At 48.2% G+C, this 15,076-nt stretch overlaps 1 protein-coding gene across 1 annotated transcript in view; it reads left to right on the forward strand.

Annotated features, from left to right (window-relative positions):
• Positions 1–15,076, forward strand: part of SETDB2 (SET domain bifurcated histone lysine methyltransferase 2) — a 57,474-nt gene that overhangs the window by 23,135 nt on the left and 19,263 nt on the right. The window contains exons 14-16 of the mRNA XM_081943856.1: positions 9,693–10,062; positions 11,524–11,789; positions 14,808–14,916. Coding sequence (XP_081799982.1) covers positions 9,693–10,062; positions 11,524–11,789; positions 14,808–14,916 — 745 coding nt within the window. The remainder of the gene's footprint in view (positions 1–9,692; positions 10,063–11,523; positions 11,790–14,807; positions 14,917–15,076) is intronic.

Here is a 15,076-nt window from a genome sequence, read left to right on the forward strand (position 1 = left end):
ACTGGCATCCTGGGAAGTGACACGAGGCTGGCTCCTGGGCCTAGTGAACACCTCATTGGGTGAGGGATCCCTACCGGCCGCCTTGAAAGAGGCGGTGGTGAGGCCCTTACTCAAGAGGCCTTCCCTGGACCCGACGGAACTAGCTAATTATCGTCCTGTCTCCAACCTTCCCTTTTTAGCGAAGGTTGTAGAGAATGTGGTGGCACAGCAGTTTCCGCGACACCTGGAAGAAACCGATTATCTAGACCCGCACCAGTCCGGTTTCTGACCCGGTCACAGCACGGAGACTGCCTTGGTCGCGTTGGTCGATGATCTCTGGAGGGCCAGGGATAGGGGTTGTTCCTCTATCCTGGTCCTATTAGATCTTTCAGCGGCTTTTGATACCATCGACCATGGTATCCTATTGCGCCCGCTGGAGGGGATGGGAGTTGGGGGCACCGTTTTGCGGTGGTTCGGCTCCTACCTCTCCGACCGGACGCAATGTGTGTTGGCAGGGGGGCAGAGGTCGACCCTAAGGTCACTCACTTGTGGGGTGCCGCAGGGGTCGGTCCTCTCGCCCCTTCTGTTCAACACATGTGAAGCCGCTGGGTGAGATCATCCGTGGTTTTGGGGTTGGATACCATCTGTACGCTGATGACACTCATTTCCACCCCAAACCACCCCAACGAGGCTGTCGAAATGATGTCCCGGTGTTTGGAAGCCGTCCGGGTCTGGATGGGGGACAACAGACTCAAGCTTAACCCCTCCAAGACAGAGTGGCTGTGGTTACCGGCGCCTCGGTTCAACCAGTTGATTCCATCACTGGCCATAGGGGTCGAACAACTGCCCCCTGTGCAACGGGCGCGCAATTTGGGCGTCCTCCTAGATGCCCGGCTGTCGATGGATGACCATGTGGCAGCCGTGGCAAGGGGGGCGTTCCACCAGGTTCGCCTGGTGCGCCAATTGCGCCCCCTATTGGACCGGGATGCCTTACGCACAGTCACTCATGCGCTGGTGACGTCTCATCTGGACTACTGCAATGCTCTCTACATGGGGCTCCCCTTGAGATGTACCTGAAGACTACAGCTAGTTCAGAATGCGGCCGCGCGGGCCATCATGGGGAGTACTAGGTACTCCCACATAACACCTTTCCTGCGCGAGCTGCACTGGCTGCCTGTGGTTTTTCGGGTGCGTTTCAAGGTGTTGATTACCATCTTCAAAGCGCTCCATGGCACAGGGCCTAGTTACCTGCGGGATCGCATTCTACCACATACATCCCTGCGACCAATTCGCTCACACAGGGAGGGACTCCTCCGGGTGCCGTCCACCAAGCAATGCCAACGGGTGGCGCCTAGGAGTAGAGCCTTCTCTGTGATGGGCCCAACCCTCTGGAATGACCTCCCCCCCGATATTAGAACTACTACCGACTTCCGCTCCTTCCGACAAAAACTTAAGACTCACCTGTTCCGACTAGCCGGCCTGGCCCACTTATACTTCTACTCTTACCTCCTGGCGGATATTTTATTTGGGATAGCTTTTAAGGTTAATGTTTTTAATTTTTTTTAATTTTCTAAAATTTTTAATCTAACAACTAAATTGTACAGGGAATTTCTACTACCTCCTCCAGTCCTATGTTTAATTTATTTATTGTATACTTATAACATGTATATTTACTGTTTAACTATTTTAATATGACTGTACACCGCCCCGAGTCTCTTTTGAGAGAGGGACGGTCTAGAAATCCAATAAAGTTAAGTTAAGTTAAGATGCATGTCTGTGCATGTGCATGTCCACACATTCACATGTGTGTGTTCACACATGCACCTTTCAGTTTGGGCATGTGCACGCCCATGGTTTGGGCACTCAGTGTCTAAAAGGTTCGCCATCACTGCTATATAGCCTGTGTAAGAATGGTTTTAATTCCTCTACACCTTCAGATTTAGTTCTAGATGTGCCAATATAACAATTGGCATTTGTTCATCAAACTTCAAAAAATGTTTGCTGCCTTAAATAATGTGTAAGAATAATAAAAGATAGGAAATAATTAAATAAAAAGGTCCATGTCACCAGTGAATCTTAACTGTCAGTAATTTCCATGTGTCTCTCTACGTGGAGATATAGGCAGTCTTCAACTTACAACTACAATTGAACCCGGAATCTTGGTCATTAAGTGAAGCAATTGTTAAGTGAGATATCACATGACTGCCTCATTCAACAATTGCAATCCTGGCACTTAATGGTTGTGGTCATTAAGTGGACAGAGTCGCAAGTAAGGAGTGCAGGGTGCCTTGGTGTTGTGGAAAGACCCTGGGAGATTCCACTCAGGAACTGAAAATCCTCCCTTCTGAAATCCATGCATTATTTTCAGCCCTTGAGGGAGAGACACTAACATGCAGGCAGGACCTCTCTGACCTGTCTAAAGCACCCATACTGTTTATCACTTTGCCTCTCTGCTCTCTCTTGGATTTTGGCTCCCTCTTGTTTCTAGTTGCTGGCTGAAATGCTGTGGGCATAATGTACTTATATTTCAATAAGGCATTTGACAAAGTAGGCCACAACTTACTTCTTGGTAAGCTAGAAAAATGTGGAATAGACAGCACCATCACCAGATGGATTTGTAACTGGCTGACAAAACATATTCAACATGAAGTCTGCATCCACAAGGAAGGAAGGAAGCAGTGGGATACTACAAGATTCTTTCTTAGGCCCAGTACTCTTCAATATCTTCATATATGATATAGATGAGGGAATAGAAGAGGAACTCATCAAATTTGCAGATGACAATAAGCCGGTAAGAAGCACCAACACCCCAGAAGATAGGCTCAAGATTCAGATGGATGTTGGCAGATTGAAAATGGCGCTATCTAACAAAATGAAATTCAATGTAGAGAAAAATAAGATTTTACTCTTAGGCAAGAAAAAATAACTCTACAGGTACAAACCAGAGGTGGGTTGCTCCCGGTTCAGCCCGATTTGGCTGAACTGGTGGTGGTGGGAGGATCTACCCACCTGCCCGGAACGCTTCTGTGCATGTGCAAAAGCTTCTGTGCATGCACAGAAGTGTTGCATGTGAGCACAAGCTAACTGGTAGTAAACCGGTTAGCAACCCACCCCGGTACAAACTAACTGAAACTTGATTCAATACCAATTGAAGGGATCTTGAGGGATCTTGGAGTCTTAGTGGACAATCACTTAAATATGAGCCAACTGTGTGTGGCAGCAGCCAAAAAAGCCAATGCAATCCTAGGCTGCATTAATAAGAGAATCAAGATCATGAAATGTGAAATATGACTTAGTAAAACCACACTTGAAATATTGCATCCAATTTTGGTCACCACAATATAAAAACGATGAGATACTGGAAAGAATGCAGAGAAGAGCAACAAGAATGATTAGGGGGCTGGAGGCTAAAACTTATGAAGAACAGGAAGATTAGGGGAGACATGGTTGTGATGTTCCAATATTTGAGGGGGGACTACAAAGATAAGGGGTCAACCTATTTTCGAAAGCACAGAAGGCAAAAGAAGAAACGTAGAAACTAGTCAAGAAGAGGACCAACCTAGAACTAAGGAGAAATTTCCTAATGGTGAGAACAATTAACCAATGGAATGCCTTGCCTTCAGAAGTTGTGGGTGCCCCATCTTTTTAAGAAGAGACTGGACAGCCACTTGTCTGAAATGGTATGGGGTCTCCTGCTCGAGCAGGGGTGGTGGACTGAAACACCTCCAAGGTCCCTTTCAACCCTGTTATTCTCTGTTCTTTTTGCATTTTGCAATCTTGGCCTTTAATTTGTTCCAGTGGTGTTGCAGGATTTGGTGTCTCTCTCTCTCTGCCAAGTTATACCTGGGTTGATAATTTTAACACCTTAGCTTGAATGCTGAAAGAAATTCTTTTTTCTTTTATCTGGTTCTTTAGTCTCCTGTGGTGTCACTCAAAGAATCTCAGTTCCTGATATGGATTTAATTCCATCTTGATCATTTTCAGTGGGTGTATTATTTAATTATATACTTGTTTTTGAGAACTTACAGCAAAAGTACAAATTCTTTTGGTCTCTGATATAACTGGTTTATTTTTGCCAGTTACATATTTAAATTCATAAATCTCTATATGGGATAAACTGGATTGGCCGAGCCAAATGGGCCATTTTTCCCTGTTGCAAAGTAACAAATTATCACAGAAGGCAGGAAATTGCAAACATGTTTATTCTGTATAACAAAAAGAGGTGTGCTCTTGGGCACTTACCTCTAAGGTGCGCGGCGGCCGGCTGCGCCACTCAAACTACCGTACTCAGCAAAGCAAGCGCGGGGAAGTCACCAAAGACCCCGCCGCCACCAGAATAACTGCTGCCGCCTCCTCCTCCAACAGCACTGCTGGATTTGCCGCCCGGCGCTGCGGCTGAGGTGAAGCCGCCAAAACTCCCGCTGGTGCCCCCGCCCATGGCAGCGGCAGCCGTGTCTCTTCCTCCGCTCGGAGCACCTGAGCTGGGCCCCACATTACCCCTGCCGCCTCCTCCTCTGCCGCCATGCTTTTGAGGAGCCATGAGGCCTTTTTTTTCCTGGGGGGCAGGAGCTGTACGGCAGGTGCGAACTGACCATGGGAGGGGAAAAGGGGGCGGAGCCCTAGCAAAGGTGAGGTGGTGAGGGGGAACCCGACGGCGGCACCATCGCAGGAGCCAGTAGGAAAGGGGCGGGAGCAGGAAAAATAAGGCTTCATGGCTCCTCAAAAGCACGGCGGCAGAGGAGGCGGCAGCAGGGATAACATGGGGCCCAGCTCAGGTGCTCCTACCCCCGGTGAAAAAACCAAAGATGGAGCAGATCCAGGCTGATGATGTCGCCGCAGCTGCCAGGTCTGGACGGAGGTAGCCAGAGCGGTGCCAAGGCGAAAGAGCAAAATGACTTGAGGAATTCTGGGAGTTGAAGTCCACAAGTCTTAAAAGCTGTCAAGTCTTGTAGCTTGACAGCTTTAAGACTTGCACACTTCAATGCCAGAGTTCCTGAGCCAACATGACTGGAGGAGGAATTCTGGGAGTTGAAGTCCACAAGTCTTAAAAGCTGTCAAGTTTGAACACCCCTGGGGGTTTTTTTCTAAAGGGTTAGGGGTGCAAAGGTCTTGTAACTTGACAGCTTTAAGACTTGCGCACTTCAAATGGCAGAGTTTCTGAACCAACATTTTGGTTGCTAAGCAGGAGAGTTGTTAAGTGATACTGATATTGTATAACAATTAAGCGGGTACCTTGAATAAACATAACTTTGAGTTTCAAATAATACTGATTTCGTTGTTGTCTTAGGTGACATCTGTGAAAAAAATTCAGGTGCTCAGGCATGAAAATGTGCCGCTGAAACACTATACTTTTCTGCTCACACTGAAAAAAAATTAGAGGGAACATTGCTCTTGGGGCTAAACCACAAATTGAGAGCCCCCTTCCCCTAACCTTACACAGATTAGCATTTATGCACTTTTAAAAATAGGCACATATTTGTCTTTGACAAGAAGTAGCAAATTATTTGGTCCCCCAACCAAACAGGACAGGTACAGAGTCCAAAGGATAGTTAAGACTGCAGAAAGAATCTCTGCAATCAGTCTGTCTTCCATAGAAGACCTGGTCAGAAGGTGAGCTGAGAAAATATCTACAGACCCCTCATGTCCTGGACATAAACTGTTTTAACTCCTCTCCTTGGGATTGCATGCCAAAACAACTAGACACAGAGACAGTTTTTTCCCTCATGCAGTCACTCTGCTGAACAGCTAATTCTCACTGTGCTACCTAATGTCTATTAACCCATATAGTATGGCTGTAATATTATGTTCTATTCAAGAAGCTGAAGACCCACCCCTCTCCTAGGAAAATGAAATATTCTAGGAAATATGAAAAAGGCAGAATATTATACCTCTCTAGATGAGAAATGGTGAAACATGTTTTTTTAGGCAGGAAGCAGATTCACTCTTAATAGCTCCCACCCTCCTCAATAGCTCACAGCATGGATGCACACATGCACACACACATATATATATATATATACCCCAATGGACATTTCTTCCCACACTATTATTTATTATTCTTATCTCCTTTACTCCCCCTTATATTAGATTATTTATTACTATTATTACTATTATTATTATTATTTTCTGTTCATGTACACTGAGTGCTTTTGTAGCAGAGATCAATTGCAGTCTGAAAGATCTTGCCTCTCCAAATCTTCGCAAGAAACTCTTGAAACTGAAGTTATTCCAAAAGGAGCTTTTATTGAAAGGCTTGTGATAGGAAAAGGTTTAGGCAGGAACTAAACCTTCCCACTTAAAAACAGCAATTTAAAGCAGTGCAAACAAAATCCCTCCCACAGTACAGCAATGCAGGACCAGAAACTTCACATAGAGATTCCTCCCACCAGAATGCCAGCGTCCCAATAGAAATATATGGGACCTGACATAGACCCTCTCCTTCTGTGAAAAACTAACTAGCTAACTTAACTATAACGACCCAAGGAGAGGTAGCAGATTCTAACTGATTTATTTGCAACAGGGAGCGGCCCTTGGAGCGCTTGTGGGCAATCGCTCTCTCTCTGCTTCTCCGGAGGGCTTCCGCAGTACCGGTTAACTTGCCGGCTGTCTTGTCTCTTGCCTCCCCGCCTTTGGTGCCAGCTGTTCTCACTCCGCCAGCAGACTTTGGAAATCTAGTTCTTCTTCCACAATCATCTTTTGCCTTGTTCCGCATTTTGCCACTGCTGCCTGCAGCCCTTGGGAGATGCAACGCATCCGCCCCCGTGCCCGAGGTATTAGAAGTGAAGGCGTTTGCTCTATTCGCGGCTTCTCCAACGAAGAAACGAAACCTTTCGATGACAGGTAGCTGCCAGGAAGCCTCTGGGCTCGCCCAAAGCACCGGTCACTTCCTGGAAGGTTCAGTGTCGCTCAAGCCGCCCGGGTGGCTGCCCGCTTTCTCTTCCAGGCGCTCCAAGGTCTGTCACGTGGAAGCGAGAGAAGGCAGGGCCTGCGGCTGCGAGCGTTTCCCCTCGGAAGCTGCTTTTCTCCGGAGCGAAGTTGCGGACCCTCCTGCTGGAATCGCCGGGCAAGCGGAAAGGCCTCCCCAAGAGCTGCTCCTTCCCGGGAGCCTGCGCGGTCGCCGCTCCTCTTGTTTCGGGTCTCGACTAACGGTAAGGATCGGGGAGGGCTGCAGTCTGGGCGTCCCTTCGCGGTACATTGGCTTCCTACCCTGGCGCTGGGAAAAGGCTTCGATCTCCCGTTCCTGACTTTGTGCGGGTCTTTGGGAAGATCCGTTCAACCGTTCCGCTCCTGGCTTTGTGCAGCCGCTGCCGCCTTCGCTGGTGGGTTAGCAGCGGCTCTGATTGCTTAGCTCCTCACCCGGGCGGCTCACCTGGGCAAAATCTCAACAAGTGACTTTGGATGCTGTACATCATCTAGTTGTGTTAGCCCTAGACATTTGCTTGATTGTATTGTTAGCATAATATTGCTGGGAAAGAGAGGGATGAGACCTTTGAGAAAGCAAGCTCACCACCTGGTGTGAGCAGATATTTCATCCCTCCTGGGATCCAGAGTTTTGGTGCTACCTGGGAAGGAAGGTTAAGACAGCCCCACCCTCTCCTTCGTTGGAGAGTTTGTTTTATAAAAAGGAAAGTGAAAGCAAGTAGGTCTCTGGGTGCTGCAAGAAAGAAGTTAAACCTGCTGGCCAGCAGTGATTTGGAAAAAGAAACTTCCATCCAAAGAAAACACCTCAGCAGATCTCAAGATAGCACCATCTTTAGAATTGGGTAGGATGCTACTGTTCCTTTTAGTGCATACAACCAATTTCGTTGTATTTAAGTACAATGACAATAAAGATTATACATATGCTAGTTCCACAGGCCAGGTCAGGAGAGCAATTACCCAACTAAAGCTGTGTCACCAGGTGTGATTCTTTTCCAACATCAAGAGGCACTATCATTATAACTCAGATCATCTGTTGTCTGATTAACAGTTTGCTTCAAAGCTACCTTGAAGATATTTTGGAAGCTCAATTGGTATAAACCGCTGGATACTGACAGGTGAAAGCTGGGACAAGAAAAAGCGGCTTTACAGAAGCTGCATTGGTTGCCAGGGCTTCTAATGCTGGTGGTCACCTGTAAAGTCCCATATAGTTTGAGTCCTCGTTGCTTCAAGGCCCATATTTTCCTTGTGTATTTCCTTGTACATTGTACATGTCCAGTCTCTGAAGTGAGGCGTGGGAGGAGTCACGAATGGGTATTATCACAGCCCTTTTGCCCTGGAGGCTGAGGTAAATCTTGAGGCCACACCTCCGTACCTCCTCTGACCTCCCAGATTAACCTCAGTCTTCAGCCAAGAAGGAGTGTTTTTCCTGACTCTCCCTCACTTCGTAGACTTAGGTTTGTTTCTAGGTTTTTTCTAGGTTTTATTGTTTTCTTTCTCGATTCGCTTGGATTGAATCACCCCTCCTCAACCGTGCTCTATTGCTGCTGGCTAGAAAGCCTTGCCGCTTTGCTAGCGCAGCCCCCAGGCGGGCGGCCAGTCGCATAAGAGGGAGGGGAGACTCACCTCACTGCGAGCCTCGTGCAGTCGGCTACGGAGGACCCAGTGCCGAAAGGAGAGGCCGAAGATCGCGGCAGCGTCCCGAGGCGAAGAGGACAGATCGAGCTGCAGATCGGCAGTTGCCATCTTCCTTTGTCGCCATCTTAGAGCACGTGAGTGAGCACGTGATCTGCGTGCCTCCTACGGACACCGGGAGCGCTCAAAAAGCCATTGCCAAAGCCGGAAGAGGCTTCAAGGGCCTAAAACTCCGCCGGCTCTCCGGGGAGGGCCCAGAGTTAGGCGGTGGGCCGGCATTCAAGCCGCGGATTGGCAGCTGGGAGCAGAAGAGCACGGAGCCTTAAAAAGGCAGAGCGCACCAAACCGGAGCTGGCAGGAAGGAGGAGGTGGTGGACAGCATAACTGTGAGCAAGATGGCAGAGGTGGCGAGGAGCAGGGGTGCCAGGCCTAGATCTCCAGGGGATTCAGACCCAGGCGAGGGGACCTCCAGGGGAGCCCCCCCAGTCACCAGAGGGAGGTCCTCCGCCAAGAAAGGGCACCCCACCCCAGGCCCGTCAGAAAGGTAGCTCCTACTAAGGAGGTGCGGGTAACCAGGACCTCTAGGAGAAACTTCATGGCCACCATTAGCCCTTCTCCCTCCAGATCACGCTCCCCCCGCAGACTCCCTGTGCTGGAGGAGGCCAGGCCTGGATCCCCAGGCTCTCCCAGGGGTTTAGGCAGAGGGCTTAGCTCCTTATCGCCCCCCCCTCGCTTGCCCATCCATCAGAGATGTGGGGAGACCCCTTTGGGCGCAGGGCACCAGCCCTGCCAGGCGCCAAGTGGTCCCTCAATCTCCTGACCCAAGGGAGGATTTACAACCCCCAGAGCTACACCCTTCCCTCCCAGAACTGCCTGCAAGCTTCCAGGAGGTGTTAGCCAGGGCCATAGCTCATGGGATAGCTTCTGGTATGAAACACCAGTCCCAGGGCTCCAGAAGTAGGTCTTTCCGTGATCATCCCAGGGGTGACCAAGATCGATACAGACCTTCTGCCCCCAGAAGGTCTGGTCACCCTCCCCTTCCACTGCCAGCAAGGCCTCAGAGCTAGAGGAAGGGAGTTGAAAGAGATGGGGTTTTTGGAGGATGAAGACGCCCCTGAGGCACCCAAGATTACCGGGCTGTTCCCTCCCTCCTCGTTTAGCTCCTTGCTTCGTAAAGCCAGAGCCACGGCAGACCTGGACACTCCCCCAGAGCCCAGTCCAGCGGCTTCCACCCCTGGCACAAGCGGGGGGAACAAGACGGGTCTGTTCCACAGGCCCCAGGTGCAGAAGGAAGAGTTTCCTACTCCAGACATGTTTTTAGAGATCCTTAAATCTCAGTGGGTTAAGCTGAGTTCCTTCCCTAACCCAGGGGGTAACGAACGTAGATTTTATAATCTCAATGCTACCTTCGCCCAAGCTCTGCAGGTACCTCCAGTGGACACTCCGGTCGCTAGCTTGGCTTCATCTTCCATGGTGGTGACTGGAGACATCTCTAACTGTCTCAAAGCAGAGGACAAGAGAGCGGAGATGGTAATGCGTAAATCCTTCCAGGCTATAACCTGGGCTATTAGGGCGGCAACGACCGCCTCTTTTTTTAACAGGTCCACTGTCCTATGGCTGGAGCAGCTAAGAGACAGGACCCCGGCCACAGAGATGCAGCTGTTGCAGGACATCTCCAAGGTGCTAGCAGCCACCCAGTTTTCAGCGGACGCCACGTTGGATACAGTTAAGTAGGCCTCGAGAGCTGTAGCATCCAGGCACCTGCTGTGGCTGCGCCACTGGCAGGCAGAATCCTGCGCGAACTGGCACCTGGCTGGAGCAGACTATACCCGGGACAAGCTGTTCGGTTCTTCGTTGGATCCCATTCTTGTGGAAGACAGGAATAAATGTAAGGTCTTCCCGGACACGACCTGAGCACCGACAGGCCCCTTACCCCAGGAGAGCATCCTATCGCCCACCGGACTCGGACTTCCAGAATCAGAGGTACACGGCTTCCAGGTTTCCCAGACAGGGGGATAGACAGTTCCCCAGGAACAGATTCAGAGGCCAGCAACAGGGCAAGCGGCCCTTTCGAGGAGGGGGCGGCCGTCCGTTCTGCAGGTTCAAGTGATCCGGCCCTGGATTAACGCATTGGCAGCCGCCTCTCCTTGTTCGCGGATGCTTGGGATCGTGTCACCTCAGACGAATGTGTCCTCCGGACTGTCAGACTCGGGCTTCAGCTGGAGTTCTGCTCGCAACCCCCGAATAGATTCCGAACCTTCGCCTCCTCTTCAGACCTGGCCATGCGGGCCCTACTGGGCAAGGCCATCAAGCACCTGATGGACATCAGGGCAGTAGAGATGGTGCTAGAGGGGGAGAAGGGTTCTGGGTTTTATTCTAACCTGTTTCTGGTTCCCAAGAGCTCAGGGGGGGTGGAGAGCCATTTTGGATCTCAAGCTACTCAACTCCAGAGTGGTCTACCATAGGTTTAAGATGGCCTCTCTTAAATCCATCCTAGAGTGTATTCGACAGGGGGACTTCCTGGCCTCCATCGATCTCACGGAGGCCTACCTACACATCAGGATCGCCCCTGAGCATCGAAGGTTCCTCAGATTCTCCCACGAGGGCAACCACTTCCAGTATAGGGTCCTTCCCTTTGGGCTGGCATCAGCCCCCTGGACCTTTACCAAGGTACTGGCCGTGGCAGCGGGTCATCTTCGCTCCTTCCCGGTCTGGCTTCATTGTTACCTTGACAATATCCTTTCTTAGCCAGGTCCCCAGCAGGACCTGAGACGGTCCTGATGGTAACATCAACACCTTAAGGTCCTTAGGGTTCTCGATAAACCTCAAGAAAAGCCACCTAGTTCCCTCTACCAGGCTCCAACACCTAGGGGCCATCATAGATTTGGTGTCTGGAGAGGTCTCCCTCTCCTGGGATCGTAGGGACAGCATTGTTCAGCTGGTGCAGGAGATCCGTAAGTCACGCTCTGTTCCTGTAGTTCTTCTTTCCAGGCTGCTCGGGAAGTTGATCTCTTGCATAAGGATCGTGCCCTGGGATCGCCTTCATGCGGCATCACCGTGCACTCCACCAGAAGTGCTGCCACCTCAGCAGCCTGGGCCACCCAGACTCCTATCGAGGAGATCTGCAGGGCTGCCGCCTGGTACTCCCCCTCGCCTTTCATCAGGCACTACCAGCTAGACACTTATGCCTCCGTGGAGGCGGCCTTCGGCAGGAGGGTTCTTCAGGGAGTCCTAGACTCTCGTGGGGCTCAGGCCCAGTGATTCCTCCCAAGGACATTTAGCTTTGGTATGTCCCATTTGTGACTCCTCCCACGCCTCACTTCGGAGACTGTCGAAGTGAGGCGTGGGAGTAGTCATGAATGGGTATTATCACAGCCCTTTTGCCCTGGAGGCTGAGGTAAATCTTGAGGGCTCGCCTCCGTACCTCCTCTGACCTCCCACATTAACCGATGGTCATAGCAGAGAACCTGGAAAAGGAAGGGACAGATAAAACACACACATCCTTCCTTCCTGGTCCCTGACTGACCACTGAACTAACTCAGGCCCCTGGCTCAGGGCCCCTAACCCACCGTTGTGACTACTACCATGCCTTCTTCGAGACATGCAGTTCAGGTAAGACCAACTGATAATGTATGCTATAGAGTCCTTCTTTCCAGATGTGAACGAGGTGGGCTTCCAGAAGGAGACCTTTTCAATTGTACCTGTTTGCTGTGGAACAGTTTAAGGCCACAATAGTTACTTATCTATAGGTAGTCCTTGCTTAATGACAATTCTGGGGATTAGAATTTCTGTCCCTAAGTGATACAGTATAAATTCTAACCCTATGTGATGCATGTTGCATAAAGTGCAACATCAAGCAATCACATCACTTAGCAACAGCAATTCCAGCAGTCTCAGTTGCTATTGTTAAATGAAGATTGTGGATTGTTAAGTGAGGACCTCACATGACATTACTTGTGGCTTACCACTGGTTTCCAAGCAAAGTCAACAGGGAAGCCAGCAGAAAGTTGTAAGTCCCAGAAGCAAGCAGGCAAATGAGTGCTATGGATCTAACTGGGTGGGGCATGGGTGCTGTAGCACCAGAAGACTGGGTAGTGGAAAGGGGCAACACAGGGCAAGTGCAGGAAAGGGCATTGCACGGCTGCATGAATGCAGTTCTGTATGCCCGCATACTATGGAGGATGGGTAGGAGGCTGCTGTGGTCATGTGCTTCTATAGAATATGAGGTCCTACATAGTGGGTTCCTTGGAGAAAAATTGGCAGGAGTGACTTGTGACCTTCTCTGCCAGCTTGACTTTGCTTGTGGGAAATTAGAAGGGAAGGTTGCAAAGAGTTCTATGGTTCTATGTAACCATAGAATGCTGCAATCATCGTAAGTAGGAGACAGTTGCCAAGCACCCGGATCATGATCACATGACAACAGGAGTGTTAGGATAGCCAGAGCTTCACCCGCTGGTTAACTCTGCGGGTGTTCCAAACTCTCTGCACACCCCTTTTTTTTCAAAAACTGGGCCCATTTCCACAAAAAACAGGCCATCTTTTGCCCTCCCCAGCCCCCAGGAGCACTCTAAAGGCCTCCCAGACCCTCTGCATGCCCTGTTTTTGTGAAAAACAGGCACGTTTTTCACCTCCCAAACCCCACATGCATCGCATTTTTGCCTTTCCCAGCCCCCAGGAGCACTTTACAGGCCTCTCAAACTCTCTGCATGCCCCCTTTTCACAAAAAATGGGGTGTGCAGAACATTTGGGAGGCCTGCAGAGTGCTCCTGAGGGCTGGGGAGGGCAAAAAAGTTTTTTTTTAATTTACCTCTTCAAAATCTTGGTGCACCTTATACTCTGATGTGTCTTATACTCCAAAAAATATGGTAAGTTTAGAAAATTTAATATATTTTCTAAGGTATTCCTTATTTTTCAAGACGTATTTTATCCAGCCACCAGATGTTGATGAGGGTCCAAACCAGTGGTGGGATTCAAATTTTTTTACTACCGGTTCTGTGGTGTGGTTTGGTGGGCATGGCAGGGGAAGGATACTGTAAAATCTCCATTCCCACCCCACTCCAGGGGAAGGTTAGTGCAAAATCCTCATTTTCTCCCGATCAGCTGGGACTCAGTTAGAGAAGGTATTTACCGGTTCTCCAAACTACTCAAAATTTCTGCTACCGGTTCTCCAGAACTGATCAGAACCTGCTAAATACCACCTCTGGTCCAAACTCAAGGACACTTTCTAAATTTAAAAAAAGAAGTGTAGGCTTGGGAAAGTCAGAATTGAATAATAAAAAGAAATCAATAGTTTGTCTGTAGGAAATGTGCCGAGCAATGTGTAAAGCCCAACAAAGGATAAATCCATTGTATATATTTATGTATTTACATGTTTACATAGCTCCCACTGATTCTATAGATTTTCCAATCCCTACAAGTGCATTTGGACTGATTGATTATTGCAAAAACTATGCATTTAGGAGTATAAAGTAGAAATATACAGAATTGAAAACAGCATTGCAATAGGTGTTCAGGTGCTTCTTTAAAAAGCTTGTCTAAATTGGCTGGAGGCAGTTTAGAATTGGACATTGTTTCCCACCAGTTTTGTATTGCCAAATTTAAAACAGGATTGTCTGGTTATACTGAGGATATGGTAAGTGGTTATAATAATAATAATAACCCCTTAAAAGAACTCTGTGTATTTGGCTGGTAATGGATAACAGAAATTGATCTTCTTTATTTCCAATATTAGTATTATTACCATTATGAAATTGTGTGTGTGTGTGTCAAATTTGAATTAATCCTGAGGAAGCAGATTACTCATTTTAATTTCTAGCTTTGTTCTCATTGTCTTTATATTTGTGTTTTAACTCATGTACAGTATCTGTTTCACAAACAGAACTGAGAACAACCTTCTGAGGTATTAGACCAAAAATGCTATCTAGGATTTTATAACTAAAGCGCATCTTGAATATGCAAGGAAAAATGTGTTTTTTTCCCTATAATGTAATAGTCTCTCATCTTATGAAGCACATATTTCCGTTTCTTCTTAAAGAATATCTTCTTAAACTTTTTAGAGGGATGGTTGGAGTTCAGAGACAGATTTAAACATTTTTCTAATTAAATGTTTTTGAGCCCCATGTCAAGACATTAAAAGCAAAATATCAGTAGTGCTAGAGGATACTAGCTTGTGAAATGTAGTAGTGCATTTTTTAAAATGTACTGTTTAGAGCCATTTAGGGTGATGGGTTAATAGTGTTTTATTCTCTAAAATATTTTTCTAAGGTGACGCCATAAATGGCAAAGATGACAAGAAGAAAGTGTGCGCTTTGTCCAGATGATGAACCGTGTGCGATTATGTACATTGCTGAAGAACGGAATCTTGCAGTTCACCAGGACTGTTTGGTGAGGTTTGCTAATGACATTCAAAATGTGTCCATAACTGATTGGAAAATGAAAAAAGATCTGAAGCACTTGTGAGGCAATTCATAATTGATAAACCTATTTCTTTTATGCCACATATACTATACTTTTATAGGTATGCACTACAGTTTCAAGAGTTAAA

This window comes from Natrix helvetica, assembly GCF_964273705.1.
Source record: "Natrix helvetica genome assembly, chromosome: 2".
Lineage (NCBI taxonomy): Eukaryota > Metazoa > Chordata > Lepidosauria > Squamata > Natricidae > Natrix > Natrix helvetica.